General features: G+C 44.9%; 1 protein-coding gene across 1 annotated transcript in view; it reads right to left on the bottom strand.

Moving 5' to 3' along the window:
• Positions 1–16,222, bottom strand: part of IKBKAP (inhibitor of kappa light polypeptide gene enhancer in B-cells, kinase complex-associated protein) — a 30,443-nt gene extending 14,221 nt beyond the window's left edge. Inside the window, exons 1-19 of the mRNA XM_014959228.1 lie at positions 16,152–16,222; positions 14,604–14,756; positions 14,064–14,145; positions 12,058–12,138; positions 11,640–11,725; positions 10,289–10,388; positions 8,432–8,522; positions 7,936–8,059; positions 7,181–7,271; positions 6,490–6,720; positions 6,021–6,191; positions 5,306–5,405; positions 4,408–4,590; positions 3,514–3,620; positions 2,904–3,007; positions 2,051–2,104; positions 1,844–1,949; positions 1,092–1,207; positions 322–395 (exon numbers count right to left, since the gene is read on the bottom strand). Coding sequence (XP_014814714.1) covers positions 322–395; positions 1,092–1,207; positions 1,844–1,949; positions 2,051–2,104; positions 2,904–3,007; positions 3,514–3,620; positions 4,408–4,590; positions 5,306–5,405; positions 6,021–6,191; positions 6,490–6,720; positions 7,181–7,271; positions 7,936–8,059; positions 8,432–8,522; positions 10,289–10,388; positions 11,640–11,725; positions 12,058–12,138; positions 14,064–14,145; positions 14,604–14,720 — 2,018 coding nt within the window. The 5' untranslated portion in view covers positions 14,721–14,756; positions 16,152–16,222. The remainder of the gene's footprint in view (positions 1–321; positions 396–1,091; positions 1,208–1,843; positions 1,950–2,050; positions 2,105–2,903; positions 3,008–3,513; positions 3,621–4,407; positions 4,591–5,305; positions 5,406–6,020; positions 6,192–6,489; positions 6,721–7,180; positions 7,272–7,935; positions 8,060–8,431; positions 8,523–10,288; positions 10,389–11,639; positions 11,726–12,057; positions 12,139–14,063; positions 14,146–14,603; positions 14,757–16,151) is intronic.
• Between the last annotated feature and the right edge of the window lie 6 nt (positions 16,223–16,228).

The following is a 16,228-nucleotide window of genomic DNA, read 5'->3' as shown; positions in this document are numbered from 1 at the left end:
TCAATTAAAGAAACAGACAAACATGAAAAGCTTCATCACAAAGTGAATGAGATGTCTGGACAGGGGAGTAGACAAAGATTTCTCCCACCCGCACAGTCTCAGCACACATATAAGCCCTCCAGTGGTGAAGTGGGAAGCACCTAGGACTGCTGAAAGCTGGACTTCTAGCTGGTAGGCCCAGAAACAGTTTCATTCCCACTAACAAAGTCAATTCCTTTGAGTTTAGCTCCCTCCCTTCTCCAGCACAACAAAACCAGGCCAGCCAGCCTCTAACAGTGCAGATTGGGGGAAGGAAGACCAGAATAAACCAGTGCCATTTACCTGTCTAGCCACTTCCGAATCTGGGCAAGAACCAGAGCTCGGTGGTGAACAGTCTCCAGATTTCCTCTCGGCATCTATAATGAGATCCACACAATTATTTATTTGTAGTTACTCTGCCTACATTGAAGGCAAAATGAGGACTGGCCAATTTTCTAGACCTGTCTGCTACTTGCAGGTGCATTGGTCTATTTTTTCACTTCAAAGAACACACAATTTCAATGACTATGGAAAAATATCTGAAAATTCTCTCAGCTCAGAAACATCCTTTCCTTCAGAGCCTGGACTCAACCAGCCAAGACCCAGAGCAACCTGACCTAGCTTTCATGTTAGCCTTGCTTTAAGGAGGATGTTGAGCTACACAGCTCCAGAAGTGACATCCTTCTCCATTCTGTGAACCTCTGCTGGTTCTGAAGAGTGAGGTCAGCACTTCAAACTTAGTGCCAAGGCTAACGGAGGGATGCTACCAAATACAAGTAGAGGTGAGCCTGAGAGGCCACGATATGTAGCACTACGCTACCGCAGCCGTTAGAGCCCTTCCTAGCTCTGTGCATATCCATCTGCCTGTGCTGAGCCTAACTCCCACAGGCACGCTCCAAATCCTTCTGCATCCCACCAGGTAGCTGGGGATTTGCGAGGCGCTGTGCTGCAGTAGGACAGGGCAGCAGCTTTGTAGCAGCGCACACGCTGTTTGGAGATAGGCCAGCTGCCCACTGAGATGGTCCCCCTACACCCCAACAGCAGATCTCAGCAGACACGGGCAGAGCACTGACCTGCAGCACAACCTTTGTGTCCTGGGGCACAACAGTGATGATACGTGAACCTCGCTCCACCTTGCGCAGGGTCTCGCTGTTGGGTGCGGCAGCGCTGCTCAGGCCAGCCTGAAGGGCTGAAGACAGCACATTTATCAGCACACATGGCACACCAGTGCCACATTCAGGCTTTCCTGTGTGGCCCTGCAAGGTAGTACTCGACCAACTGAGTCAACAATACACCAGTGATCTTCAACGGTTCCGGACTGGAAGAGGACCTCTTAGTGCTAAGGACTGCCGTACACAAAGTAGAGATATGTCATCTACACAACCGGATCACAAAGCCCAACAGACCAGATAAGCACTGAAGACGTAAAGGACCAGTAAGTTGTCATCCTGCATTTTCCAGGATCCTCATACCTCTCATAGCTGGACACCACTAGAAACTCTTTCTACTAGGATCCCTCCTCTACCACACAAAGAGCATATAACCCTTTCTTTTTTTGGATGAGGAGGGGAGGGAGAGAGTGCAAGGCTAAGCTGCTGAAAACAGTGAAGTAACAACTGCAGGACAAATCCTGCCCCCGGGAGGAGCACATGATACATAACGTCAGTTCCCTGTCCTTGAGATCAGCTCTTTTTCTCCGTTTCTTAAGCGGTTGCATTGAGTGACCCATATACAGCAGGTTTGGACGTGAAAAGTGGGGACATCTTGTGGTTCCAAGACGATGGCCACGAGCTGCCGGCATCAGGCAGCCAGACCTGGTGTTTACCTTTCACTGATATGTTCTTCAAGCAGAAGCATTGACAGGTGTGGGAGTTTGTTGTCACCAACAAAAACTCATTGTATGTTGCAAATGAAGTGATGTTGGAAGCAACCTGCAGAAAAATGATGCTGTTTATTGCTGTATAGAGCAGAACAGGAAGGCTGCCTTTGGCAGAGGAAAAGGGGATGCAATGAGGGGCAAAAACTCTGGTACCTCAATATCATTAACAAAAAACCGGCATCGATCTGTGAGGCCCAAGATCATCTCCTGTAAATAAAAAAGATGACAAGTATAAGCTCTCAGTGTCACAACCTCCAGTTTCACAACACTGACTAGCACTGGATTGAAGTGCCTTAAAATTAGGGACTGAGTACCTCATGTGAATTCCTTAAAGAAGCTGAATAGGAAGTCATGCAACCTCTACACTAGAAGGGTTTACTAAAGTGTCTTTAAACACTTCTGGTTAGAAACAGCTTGGTCTACCCTGTAACAGAGGCTGCACAGTAAGAAAATTGAAGCAGAAACCATGCCAGATAATTTCATTTTTTATTCAGCAGTATTTGGTCCAAAATACCAGAGGAAAAGCCCTAGTACAGAGCAGAGCAAAGCAACTCCATGCAGCATTCACCGGGATGCATGCTGAAGGGAACAAACCCTGAAACTACCAGCAAAATAGCCAGTCATTCCTTAAGCTGCTGTAACTATCAAGAAAGAAGATCTGCAGCAACTCAATGCAGCCCTATTTGCTAATAGGGTAAGTTCAGATAAAACAGAGCAAAATGCTGTTTTAAAAAAAGCAGTGCAGTGACTGCTCCAAATTTTAGATCTGACATTTTTTGCTCTTCAATGACATTATTCACTGTATTCATAGAATGGGGAGATTGGGTGTTAATTGCAAGTAATGAGAAACGCTCTAGAAGACAAAGATATGCCCTCAGCTCTGCACATGGCCTTATGAAGAATGCAGTTAAGAAGTATCAGTGGACCCAGGGCAGAGGATCATGGTGCACATATGACACGGAGAACAACTGAGTAGGGAATTTAATCTGCTCACAGTCTTACTTACTTCACCACTGATCCTTGTGATAGAAGTCTGCACGCAAGGGTAGGGGAACTGAACAGCAGAGCCACTGCTAGTCCGCCAGGGCTCAAGGACCGGAGTAGAAGCCTCTGAAGAACAAAGAAGATCACACTGATTTCCAGCCAATCAAAGATTCAGACATTACAACCACGACGTGTATCTCAAGAAAACTGGAGCTGGGAATAAGCTACACTATCCTAAAGACAGGAGGAACGCTGACACAAACAAAAGTCCAGGACAAGGCAGACAAGGAGATGGTAACTTCTAGGGTCTCTGCAGCACCTTTATTCCACTGTGGAACAACAGAGAAGTGCCAAGGGTGCAGCTGTCAGTCAGCACTTCTGAAATCACTAAACCAGTTATTCCTTTTCAAATCATAAAGTCTGAACTATCATTCTCAACAAAATTTAACTGCTTTCTGACACAAATCACTAATTTTGGCCCATTTCTGGGAGCAGAGGGAGTATGAGAGGCAGGACCAGCTACCAGCAAGAGTCACCCATGTCCCTGAAAGTCAAATCATCTCATTAAATGTTTTGAGAAATCTGTAATAACCACACCCCAAGACCAGGTACTTCAATAGGCGACAGCTTACCCCAGAGGTATTTCAGGATCTGTCTATTAGCCAGCTGCAGAGCTACAGTTTTGGTCACTGGGCTGCAGCATAGGCTGATCACTTCTCCATCTACAGGCACAGACAATCTGGAGCAAGACACAGAACATCAGTCACATGAGATTCATTTAACACCTAGATCCTGCACTTCTTGTGGCCAGGTGGAAGAATGCACATCTCCAGCATGGACAGATAACCTTGTTTGTGTAAGGATCTTCTGCAGTCATTTCACACCTATGTCAGCTGACACTGGCTGCACAGAGCACCAGCAACTCCAGCCAACAGGCATCAGCCTAACTGTGCTAGTCACTGTCTGCATACTTATAGCACTCTGCAGAGCCCACACTTCTTTTCTTCTAATCTTTTGTTCATATGCAAATCAGCCTGTCTTTGCCATGTGAGTGCAGCAGAAAGCAACTGGCAGGATCCCTTTAGAAAGCAGATTTCTGTACCACAAGTGGTTTCCTCTTGTGATCTTGTTTTAGTTCAGCTGACCCCACGACACCCAGCAGGTGTGGAGGACAGGAATAACAAGGGCTACCAGAACCCTTCTGGACCTTGACGATGGTGGGCAAAGGGTAGAATGGAGGAGTTCAGTCCCCTGAGTGCCTGGAATTCAGACAAAGGAATAGAGCTATCTGGTACCAGCACAGGCATGCTAGCATACGCCCTCTTGTCATGGTGTAGGCATTGATACTACAGGCAAGTGCTTACCAGTAGGCAGCTTCTTGAGCTGTTCAGTTCTCTTGCAGCAAGAGAGCCGAATTCCCCAGCCCACACCCTCCAGGCTGCATGTCTACTGAAAGACTTAATTCCTTCTAGACTGTGCACAGAGGTGCCCTCAGACTTCACCCACAACTGACAGATCTCTATTACCGTAAAGTCAGGCGCTCTTCTTTGGCTCCAGCCACATAAGGCCCTGCAGTCAGATGGTGAAGGACAGACTGAGCAGCACGCTGACCCTGACCAACCACCAGGAAGCTGTCATCTGGCAGCCAGGTGAGAAATCGGAGCCCCAGAGGATTCATTACTTCATTGTTGTCACTGCCCACATCAAGTCTGTCACAAAATAAGAGAGACTGAGAAGCAAACAGATCCTGATTTCGGTAGGCCACCTCACTGAAGAGGTGAAGGTCTTCCTAGGCACAGACTGGCTGTTCAGACACACAGCATGGCTAGAAGTGCACAAACACAAAGACATGCAAAGCATGAATCTTGCCACAGGCTGGGCTGGAGATTAAGAATGAGCCGCAAGGAGCCCCACTGCTTTTCTACTCCCATGCCAAATATGTATGGGAACAAATGTACTACTCCATGCCAACTATGTATGGGAACAAACGTATAGCAGGGTGGGTTTTTTTAACTCAGTCACTGTCCCTGCCATGCAAGCAGCTCTGTTGCTCAGCCTGCTGTGATCATGGGCTTGGGACTGCACAGCGATTCCCTTGGCTCTAGAAGCAGGAGCACAAAGTCCAGCATCTATGGTGGAGGAAGAGCACCAGGCACAGGAAAGGCTACTTCAGTGCTGTTCACTGACATAGTCACCTCTCCCACTAGATCAAGTACTCAGTCAATGGCATTTCTCAAGATAAACTGCCCACTGTGTTGACCAGTCCTTAGCACTAGTTGCAGCCACAGTGTTGGCACAACGAAACCACGTTTTCTGACAAGCTCTTCAAAATCTTCAGGCAAGTGGTCAGAGTTGTGACCTCTGAAACACTCGGCCAGGTACTACCCTCTTCTCCCCTCTGCAACTGTACTAGTTCTGTATTACCTGTAGGTTTTATCCAGGTATGGTGTTTCCACAGCTGCTTTAAATCCGTTTCCACCTACAGCTCCGAACCTGACAGTGGGGTCATTCATTGTGCTCTGTCCTAGCAAACACAGAACAAAGCAGAGTTTAGAGATCCTTCCAACAGAGACCCCTCCTCTTCATTCTCATCAAACAGAAAACTACTGTGAAAATCACTCCTACATGGACAGCCAACACCTAATCCTCATTAACACCTACTCCGAGTAACAGTTACTTCGTAACGTCACAGTACAAAACTCAGGAGACAGCAGCAACAGCCTCTGGTCTCACAACATACTGATTATTACAGTGTATACAGGACTGCTTTGGAAAGTGCTGGGTGTCTCAGATAGACCTTAGGTAGCTGCTCCCAGACACTTCCAGTGCCAATCAGCAACATGCCGTCAGAACAGATTACACACCACTTGCTGCACTCTATTCGAGCCAAAGCTATGCAGGGGGATATTACCAGCACTTGGCACAGCCAAGTGCTCAATGCTGCCTTCTCACAAAGCTAATGCACCACCACAGTGCTCCTGTGACACCCAGACTACTGGACATGAGAGAACTGAGCTGGAGTCCACAGCTGAACCAGATATATCTCACTCCTAACTACCATCACCCTACTACTTCCCCCAGGGTACTGCTCTCAGGGATAGAGGGTTTCTTTTAACAAGACAGTGCAACATGCTCTCACCATATCTGTACGCAGAGATCTTGTTATCAGCATCCAGGACAGCCATGTCTCCACTATGTTTGGGATTTGTGTGAAATGCAACCTGATTAACTGCCTGTTGGAGCTGGAGCTCATAGGTACACATGGGTGGAGGCACAACAGCATGCTGGAATGCCGTGACAAGCACTTTATCTGTGGAAGAAAAGAGGAAAAAAAACCCAAGCTGTAACCCAGTCCAAATCTTAGTGAGGCTCTTGTAAGGTTCTTCACTGAAAGTAGGAACAATGTTACAGGAAAACACAGTTGCTGTGCCCTTAGCAGTTAACTCCATTGAAATACCTCTCAAGCATGCATTAATTGCATGGCCCCCCTCACTAACAGCTTGGTAGAAACCGCAATGAAAAGAACTACAACATCCCACCCAGCCTGCATCCAAAAGGCTATGCCACCTCCTCTGACCCTAGAGCTGCAAAGCAGTCCCACTGCTTACCTCCATCTATGACAGCCACGTTTGCCACATGCTGGCTGTTGTCCCCCATCCCATGGTCTGTGGTCCAATGCCAGTCATAGGAGAGGTAACGCCAGCCCTGGCAGAGAACATGCAGTCTATATGGGTTCTCTCGGTCCCACTGCAGTGACACCAACTGATTGTCCTTCAAGCTACCAAAATGTAGACTTTGCTTCAGGTACCAGTGATAGTTCCCTGTAGTCCACAGCTGAACTATAGAAAAACAAATGGTTACTACAGACTTTTACTTAAGACCCATGTCAAACCCTCCCCACCCTCTTCTAGGGGTGGGTTAAATGCAATGAAAAGTGAAAATAACAGTTCTAGCCTTCAGTGCACGGGCTGTGTCACACAAGACCCAGCACAAGAAAACTTAACAACAGACTTCATGCAGAAGAGTCAATTCTAGTATTCTTTGAGCTCCCCTTGTGAGAATACATCCACGTTTTAGGAAGGCCTCACACCTTTAGCATTCCATCAATACCACTTCCAGTTACAGCAACCTGGAAGATGCTTTGAGCTCAGGCTGAAATACCAGTTCTTTAAGACAGGCACAGGGGTCTCAAAACTGTAGGCAGGACTCCCCAGTGTCTCCTAATTTGCAGAGGAATATCTATTACTAACCACATTTTCAGGCAAGTGTAAGAGCCAAAGCCTCACATCGTGCTCTCACCGTAGCTGTTCGGGTTGGAGTCTTCCACTTTCACGTCTTCCAGCCATATAGCCAGGATTGTAGAATCTGCATTCCAAAGCAGTTCATTAACCTGCAGAAATAAAAAGGGCTCTTAATAATGTTGCTGCTTCTGTGTAGGGTGGGCATGCTCCCAATTGTTTTGCAAGACCATGAGTTCCTCCTCATTTTCAACAATGTAAGATGCATGGGCTAATACACTAGCATAGCTGTGTGTTGGAAAGTTCCCAACAGCTGGACCAAAGCATCCTGAAGCAGAACCTGTCACATTGGTACCACACAGATGAAGAAGTGATACAACCACAAATATGGCAGTTTTCTCTTTGCTTTCCTTGGAAGCATCTGCCAAAAGACCTCAGCATCCAAAGGCAGAAGTTGAAGTAACACCCTAACACTAGCTTCTCAATTCTCTTATTTGGCATAACGTGAGTATTTCACCTCATTCTTGCAACAGCTGACATCCTGAACAGCATTTTTGAAGCATTTGCCGGGCAGAAAATGTACAGGGGCCTGAAGCACCCCAGGGCTACAATCCCCCTGTACTTGCCTCTGTACTATGGCCTGCAGAGGGCACTGCATCTTCTCCACAAGCTTCTTCACTGTTCTCTTTTCAGGTCACTTTTTCCATTAGGACCTGCACTAAGCATTAAGTTAAAAGCTTCCTCCTAGAGTCTGGAAGAGATCTAGTCCTTCTTTCCTTTACACTCTAATCAAAGAAACCCAGACACAGCACTTACTTTGACCTGTCCTTTCCGGAATGGGAGGGTGAACTCCCCGTGAAGAAGCCCATTCTTCTCCAAGAAAACCACATCATGTCTGTTGGGTTTTTCTTGTGTGGATGCTATCAGGTTCCCAGAGGGCCTTAAAAAAAATGAGCCAAATGAAAAGTGGTTGCTCACATAATCAGTAGCTGTCCTTTTAAAGCCAATGAAGCAAGTAAATGTCAGCATGGGCAAAGGGACCTGTCATATTCCTATTTATACAGTTGAGTCCAAAAACACTTGACATTGAGTCTGTGCAGACAATCTACCCCTTCTTCCCACATATAATGCAAGTATTAGGCTTTCCAGGGTTTAAAGGGCTACTCATGTTGGATCAGAAGGAAGCTTTCTTTGAGTTTTGGGGAAAATTAAACAAACACAGGAGAAATTAAATTGATGCTGATCAAAGACGGTGACCAGGGAATAAAAAGCAACACTCTACTACCAGCATGCAGACTACTTTGCTACTCACTTCCAGGACAGTGCTTGTTCTAATCCTGAGACAGGCTCACTTGTTGACTGCAGCACAAGCTCTCTGTTCCATACTCGGACCTTCCGAGCACCTACAGGTTGAGAGAGGAATGAGAGAAATGTTTAAGAAAGCATGGGAAGAGACTTTTCTAACTTTATATGGGCAGAAGAGCAAGTTTCAATGCACATGAATGAGAAGAACATTTCTGTGGGAGACTGGCTAGCTGAGAAGGGTCACGTAGACATGGGCCAGCTAGCCCAGCAAGAGCTTAATAAGCACCGTATTCAGCTTATCTAGCTCCCAATAACTGCAAGGCCTTGAAGTTGTTCTTCTGGCCTTGAAGGCAGCTGTGGTCCAACAACAGAATGTCTGTGATAAGGTAAACATGTAACTGTAAGAAAGGAATTTCGGGCGGAACTGTCTTTTTAGAACTAACCAATAATGAGCTCTCATTTTGCAATATGTATGAGCTAATTATGAGTGTGCATAAAAGAATGGCAGTGTGTCTAAATAAACGAAGCTTGCTGGTCACTCATATTGAGTGCTCATGTCTTCCCTCCGTCGCAACACATTTCAGTTGTACACCTTAAGGGCTAAGAACTTATTGTTGATCTTAATCATAATAGTGATAGTATTACTTTGCTTAAGCTGTGTGTTTTCTTGTATCAAAACTCTTTTAATGAGAATTATTAATCAAGCTTATATCGCCCAAAATAAAAACGGGGGAATTGTGGGAGACTGGCTAGCTGAGAAGGGCCAGCTAGCCCAGCAAGAGCTTAATAAGCACCGTATTCAGCTTATCTAGCTCCCAATAACTGCAAGGCCTTGAAGTTGTTCTTCTGGCCTTGAAGGCAGCTGTGGTCCAACAACAGAATGTCTGTGATAAGGTAAACATGTAACTGTAAGAAAGGAATTTCGGGCGGAACTGTCTTTTTAGAACTAACCAATAATGAGCTCTCATTTTGCAATATGTATGAGCTAATTATGAGTGTGCATAAAAGAATGGCAGTGTGTCTAAATAAACGAAGCTTGCTGGTCACTCATATTGAGTGCTCATGTCTTCCCTCCGTCGCAACACATTTCAGTTGTACACCTTAAGGGCTAAGAACTTATTCTGTCTCAGGCAGTTTTCCCACAGTAACTGAACGACTCTAAAGGAACAGAGTACGAATTTCAGTCTGATGTAGCTCAGTCCTAGCCATTTCCCTTTCCAACCTTCACCACAGAAAAGTTAAAATCTCCCTGCAAATGCAAGATCCTCCATAATCTGAAGTACTGAAGGTAAAAATCCAAACCAGTGGAAGAGCAATGCAGTTTGGTGAAGGTCAATATATAAACCAATCCATTTAAAATGCTCAGTAATATTTATCATGGAAGACATAAATTACAATCTTACAAGAAATATATGTGGTCATCACCTCTTTGGCTTTAGGGCAAAACCTTGGGAAAGTATTACCAGTATTTAAACAAAAGCGTGCAAGGCCAAACTGCTAGTGTGAGGGACAGTGGGTATGGCAACCCAGATTCATCCATTTGGTATCAGGAGCCCATCAGAGATTGCTTAGAGGTTGAGTGTGATTTAGCACTGGTGAAAGAAGCAGTTCAGACAGTAACTACGCAATAGTAACCTCTCCTGGCTTCTTGCTGAGCTGAAAACCAAACTGCAAAAGAAAGTGCTCAAAAGTCTGCATCTATAAAATGCCTCTGAGAACACCAAAGCAGAGAAAACAGCAATTCACTAGCTCAACTCACCCTTGCTTTAAGGTGCAAAGAGACAACACACACCAGCCAGTTCTTGCCTTGCCTATTTCTGCTCAAGAAGCCTCCTTGCCATTTGAAATAAGTTTGGTCCCATACCTGTTTCCGGACAGACAGCACTCACTGCAACAAACTGCCCATCTCCTCTCCACGTCACCCGAGGCCTGCCGTCATCCCAGACTGAAGTCGGTGACACTTCCTGAAGTTACACAAAAGAAAGTTGCATCAAAGCTTGGGAAGGCAACTGCTGTCTTTGTCTAAACAGACTGCATTGCTAAACCAGCTCTTTCAAGAGCCTTGGCATGAAATCAATCCATTAAAGAACCTTAACGCTGCAAATTTAAAATTTAATTACTCAGAATGTTATTTTTGGAAATGCTAGAATTAAAACTGCCTGTAAATTCAATCTGCTCCTCCTGGAAGTGTGGATGACTATTTCACATGATCACATGCCATCCTTCCCCTCCACCAGGGTCTCTGCTTATAGACCAGCTGTGCATAAGCTGGACACAAGGGTGAATCAGGGTTTGCTCCTGATCGATGCCTTGCGTCACAACCCCTTGAAGGAGAAAGGTGAGAAAAGCATGGCATCTGGGCAGTCTATATGGCAGAGAGAAAGTGGGATGAGACGTATTGTTCTTTGAGGAAAACAGGTTCTTTGCAGAACTACACAAGAAATAAATATCTCAACAGAATATATGTATAGAGGCAGCTGTTCAAAGGTTTAACTTTGTCAAACGAGGCATATTTTCCCAGATACAGCCAAGCCTCATCCTTTCCCTCCTAACAGAAAAGCTAGAACAGGCCACATTTCATGTCTCAGCTCTCTAGAGCCTGACAGGTTTCAGCAGGACAGTTTTTATTTTGGAACTTAAACACAAGAAGAAAAATCCAGCAGTGGAGTGTTTCTAGCTACCTGACTTTTCACTAAACAAAAAGTAGAGAAAACTAAACCCAAACAAGGAAGTGCCAGACAAAGAAACAAAGAGGTAAGATATGCAGGCACATGGAGCTGCCTCACAATACCGATGGTACTCAGTAGCCCAAATCCTTCTACTCTTGCCTTCTGAGAGCTCGAACTACTGTTGTTTCTACTTCTCTTAGCCAAACTTCATGCTATGCCTCATGGTCATAAGAACACTTTAGTATATAACACATTCAGCCTAATCTGTTATGCTGATTTAAGGGTGGTTTTACTTCTGCAAGCTCTAGAGCATGCAAATATTGCTTTGAGCTTTGTATGAACAGTCCTAAGTACTCACAGCTGCTGTCTTAAATTAGGAGGAGGATAAAAATGCTGTATTTCAGATAACAATAGAAACAAACAGAAGAAGCCTATGAAGACCAGAAAGGCAGTGGCAAACTGGCACCACAAGAATAACAGAAACTCTCTTTATACATGTTTTCCCAGAGACAGCATGGGCCTAACATAAGAGAAGCAGTATAATACCGTCTGTTTGCGATGCGCTGCCTGTTTTCCCTCTGATCCATGGAACTGTGTCTCCTTTTTACCCCAGCCAAGAGCAACAAACTTTCCTGAAGAAGAAATAATCATTGTAGTGGAAGATTTACACTGCTATTCTGCATGGTAAACAAAACCACAGGCCCAAGCCACCCACACCTTCTATCCAAGTTTAATTCTAAAAACCTGCAGGAAATTTACATAGGCCAGGAACTCCTCTAGTACAGGGAAGTTACTTGAATTAATGCTGACAAATCAAATATTGGTGTTCTCCTTCAGCTGCATTATATTCTAAAAATGCCTCCAGGGGTTCGGTAAGTGCTCAGCTCCATTTCTTTACTTTCTACACGCTTATAACACACCAATGACCTCAGTTTGAACAACTTCATTTCAGTGCACCTCTTACCTTCCCCAAACTCATCTTGGTGGATTTGCTTCTCAGTAATTGGTTCAAAATCCCTTGTCATCATGATGAGTGTTTGCTGACCTGCGGGGTAGGCATTAAATACAGCATTGGTAACTGTATCTCCAGCAAAGAAAACCCCAAAATTCTACTGTGTTGTCCTACTGTTCTGTCGTGGACTTGAATATAGAAATAATTGTAATGGTACTATGATACTAAAGACAACACATCCTTCAAAGCAGAAAATCTCAAGCTGGAACAGAAAAACACTTTCAAGTCTCTATCTTCAAAAACATGCTTCCTGGACTAACCTCAAAAAGTTCCTTCCACTGTCAAAGTAAGCCCTTCAAAATAAGTATTAGTACTTTTAAAATCTTTTCTCTTGAAACATGAAGGACAAGGTGGTGATTGGGAGCAGTTGACATGGATTTATGAAGGGAATCACACCTGACCATCCTTCTACATTGAGATGACTTATCTGCGGATACGGGAAGACCAGCGGATGTCATTTATCTTCATTCTAATAAGGCTTTTGACACTGTCTCCCATAACATCGCCACAGACAAACTCAGGAAGGATGGAACAGATAAAAGGACAGTGAACTGGACTGAAAACCAGCTGAACTGCCAACCTCAAAAGGTTGTTATCAGTGGCGAACAGTCCAGTTTGACATCAGTCACCAGTGGCATGTCCCTGGACACTAGGCCAAATGTTTAATGTCTTTACTAATGACCTGGAGAGTGGGACCCTCAGCAACTCTTAGATGACACAAAACTGGGAAGAGTAGCAGGAACATCCGAAGGTTGTGCTGTCTGTCCATGGGGACTTTGTCAGGTAGGCGAGATGGGCTGTCAGGAACATCATAATGCTCAACACCACAAAAAAACATGTCCTACTTCTGGAAAAGAATAGTATCAGGCACTAGGATAGATTGGGAGCCAAATGACTGGAGAGCAGCTTGGCAAAAAAAATGACCAGTGTGTCCTGGGCAACACCATATTGAACATAAGCAAGCAGTATGTCCCTGCTGCACAGGTGACCAACAGCATTTCGGGCTGTATTAGAAGTGCTGCCAGCACGTCAAGGGAGATGATCCATCTCCTTTGCTCAGCATTGGTGAGACACGTGTAGAGTACTGGCTCCGTTTTGGGTTCCCCAGTACAAGACAGACAAGGACATACTGGCATGAGTCAAGTGAAGGGTCACACACGCTGATTAAGGGCTTGGAGAATCTGTCACATGGAGGGAGGCTAAGGAATTCAGACTGCTCTGGAGAAAAGGCTCAGGAGGAATCTCATCAGCGTATATAAAAATCTTATGTAGGAGGTGGGGTACAGTAAAGAAGACAGACTATTAGTGGTGCCAAGTGACAGCAGAGGAAGCAACAGGCACAAACTAAAATACAGCAAATTCCATTAAAAGATACGACAACGATTCTTTACTGTGACGGTGGTCACAGACAGAAACAGGATGCCCTCAGAGGTTGTGGGGTCTCGACCCTTGGAGATATCCAAAACCTTGCTCCAGGTAACCTGCTTTGAGCAAAGGGATTAGAAAAGATGATCTCCAGAGTTCCCCTTCAACCTCCAGCATTTTGTGACTCTATTTTGCTTGAGGCTAATTTTATTTTTTAACTGAGACATCTGTAGCTAAGTTGAGCCTGTGACACATGTATTTCCTAATAAAGGACAGGAAGCAGTTTTTGTTACTAAGAAATCAAATGCTGGTATAAAGCAGTAGGCAAGATGAATATCCTTCCTTGGAAGATCTGAAAAACTAACTACCATTCTATAAAACTCAGCTTTTTGGGCCTCAACAGCTTCTGCTTGGATGACCAAAGGATGTATCACAAAATGAAATCTCATATATAGGATCAGGTGGGGTTTTTTTCCGTCTTTAAGTCTTAGTCCCAATTTCATAACTTTGTATTTTACTTCTTCTATCTTTGCATTTTGTACATAGTGAGTTTCACTCCTAAAGGGAGAAAGCTTACAGTCTGTTGTTGATACCTGTTGCAAGCAAAACAAGCTCTTGGTCAGGACTCCAGCTCATAGTACTCAGACCGCTGTCCACACTTCCAACACATTCCACCTGCAAGACCAAAATAAGATCAGAAAATTTCAGGAACGCCAGTGCAGCACCACCCCAGGAAAAAAGCAATCAGTCATCAAGGCAGGGAAATCGTCTCCTACTTAGAAAAGTCCCAAGTCTTACTTTACCCTTTTTGTTGAATGAAACAAAACAAACATTTCTAACAAAAGACAGTTCCAGAATGTTTACGTATGAGAGCCCAGATACCTAGAGATTAGCATTTCTACCACATGCTGCTTTGGACAGGCAAGACACGGTTTCAATTTGGGTTCTTTCAGGGAGTATATATTCTGCCCTTAATCCTGATCAAGGTTCCCACAAAAATCAGTTCATCTGCCCAGACAAGGGAGCCTAAGCACAGCTCAGTAATAAACATACAACTACCCGCTGAAGAAATTAAAACAGTGTCATCCTTTTCTTTGAAATCCCTTGGTATCGTGTCTTGCCTGCCACATTACCTGCTTCGTGCTGAGATTGCACAGCAGGATGTCTCCAGCTGCTGTAGCAACACACACGCACTCCTGTTCTGGAAGATCTTCGATACCCACGATGCAACCACTTCCATCCTCAGGCATGAAACCTTCCGCAGTCAAGGAAACTTCTCTTGTCACCTTGAGACAGAGAGGCAAAGGACTTATTAACTACACATCACCTCACTGGGATTTTTTTCAGAAATGACACAATAACTTCCACGAGTATATTTCATCCTTCTGCCATTAACACAAAGTATTACACAGCAAAAGTGAGTATGTGAATAGGACCGGGAAACAGCCAATATGCCAGTAATCATCTTCACTTATCCACAGGAAATTGTGAGGGTCCTCCCATGCGCTAGAAAATGAGAAAACTCACATAAAGGAGTAAATAATAAATGGCAATACTACATCTTCCAATTTGTCTCACTAATCATCTTTCAATCCCCTTTTCATACTTCTCCATATAGTGTCAACATTAAGAGGAGAATACCTGCTTAAAGTGCCCCAACGCTTTTAAGATGTCATTCAGACTTTACAGACACAGCATAAAAAAAAATAAAATTCAAAGGAAAACTATTTAGATGTGTATTAAAGTATAGCAAAACAATAAAGTTTAGATAAAGATAGATCTGTCTAGCTTAGCTGCCTGAATGTTTTACACATATGGTTGTCAGAGGAGAAAAACACACCAATAAAGAACTGAAACATACCTCCCAAAAGAACAGAAAAGGAACCTGACATATTTAGCAACTTCAGATGGGCTTCAGATCTTTTTAATTAAAAAAAAAAACTTAGCTGATAGCTTTCACAAACAGACTACAATAGAGATTTTCAGAAAATACCTTTCTTTAAAAATGATATCCCAGGAAAGCCCAAAAGCTCTTCTGCCAGCTAACTTTGGAGATGAACATACTGAAGGAACTACATGCCTCAGTCACATAGTGTGTTTCCAGAAACGACACTGCAACCCAGCTCTGACAGGAACTCCTGTCTCAATAATATTTTTTTTTCTTTAAAGAGATGCTTTCCCTCTGCCCCCTAGAGCACTGTTTCAAAAGCTTCCTCGTGTACTTTTCCCTATCCCTTTGCCTGTTTACTTCAGCTTTGTGAGTTGTGTTTCTGATACAACAGTTCACCGGACCCTGTTTAGGATTAAATGACAACAGTGACTCGTACCAAACACTCCCACCCTCTTGGAGGCAGGTTTAATACTCCAAAAGCACCGCAAACCACACACATCACCGCGCAGTCTCACAGCCAGCCTTCTCGGCACCAAGAAACGGCAGCAAGGGGTGTCAAGGAGCAGCAGGAGGCTCTAACACCCCGCAGCGAGCCCTGTCAGAGGGCAGCCGCCGCCAGTCCCGGGGCCAGCTGCCGCCGGGCACCGACGAGACAAGAGGTCTCAACGCTTTACTCCAGCTTTGCGACAGGCGGACCAAAGCCTGACAGGTACCGGCACCCTCCCCCGAAGCCACAGCCCTGCCCCGAGCCTGACAGCGACAGGGAGGCGCGGCTCCCGGCAGCTCTCACCGAGTCCCCGGCGGGGCCCAGCTCCAGAAGGCCGTGCTGGGAGCCCACGAGGACCGTGCCGGGCTCCGCGCCGAGGC

This window comes from Calidris pugnax, unplaced genomic scaffold (assembly GCF_001431845.1).
Source record: "Calidris pugnax isolate Ruff unplaced genomic scaffold, ASM143184v1 scaffold404, whole genome shotgun sequence".
NCBI lineage: Eukaryota > Metazoa > Chordata > Aves > Charadriiformes > Scolopacidae > Calidris > Calidris pugnax.
Note: the sequence above shows the minus strand (reverse complement) of the source record. Positions and strands in the feature narration are given on the sequence as shown.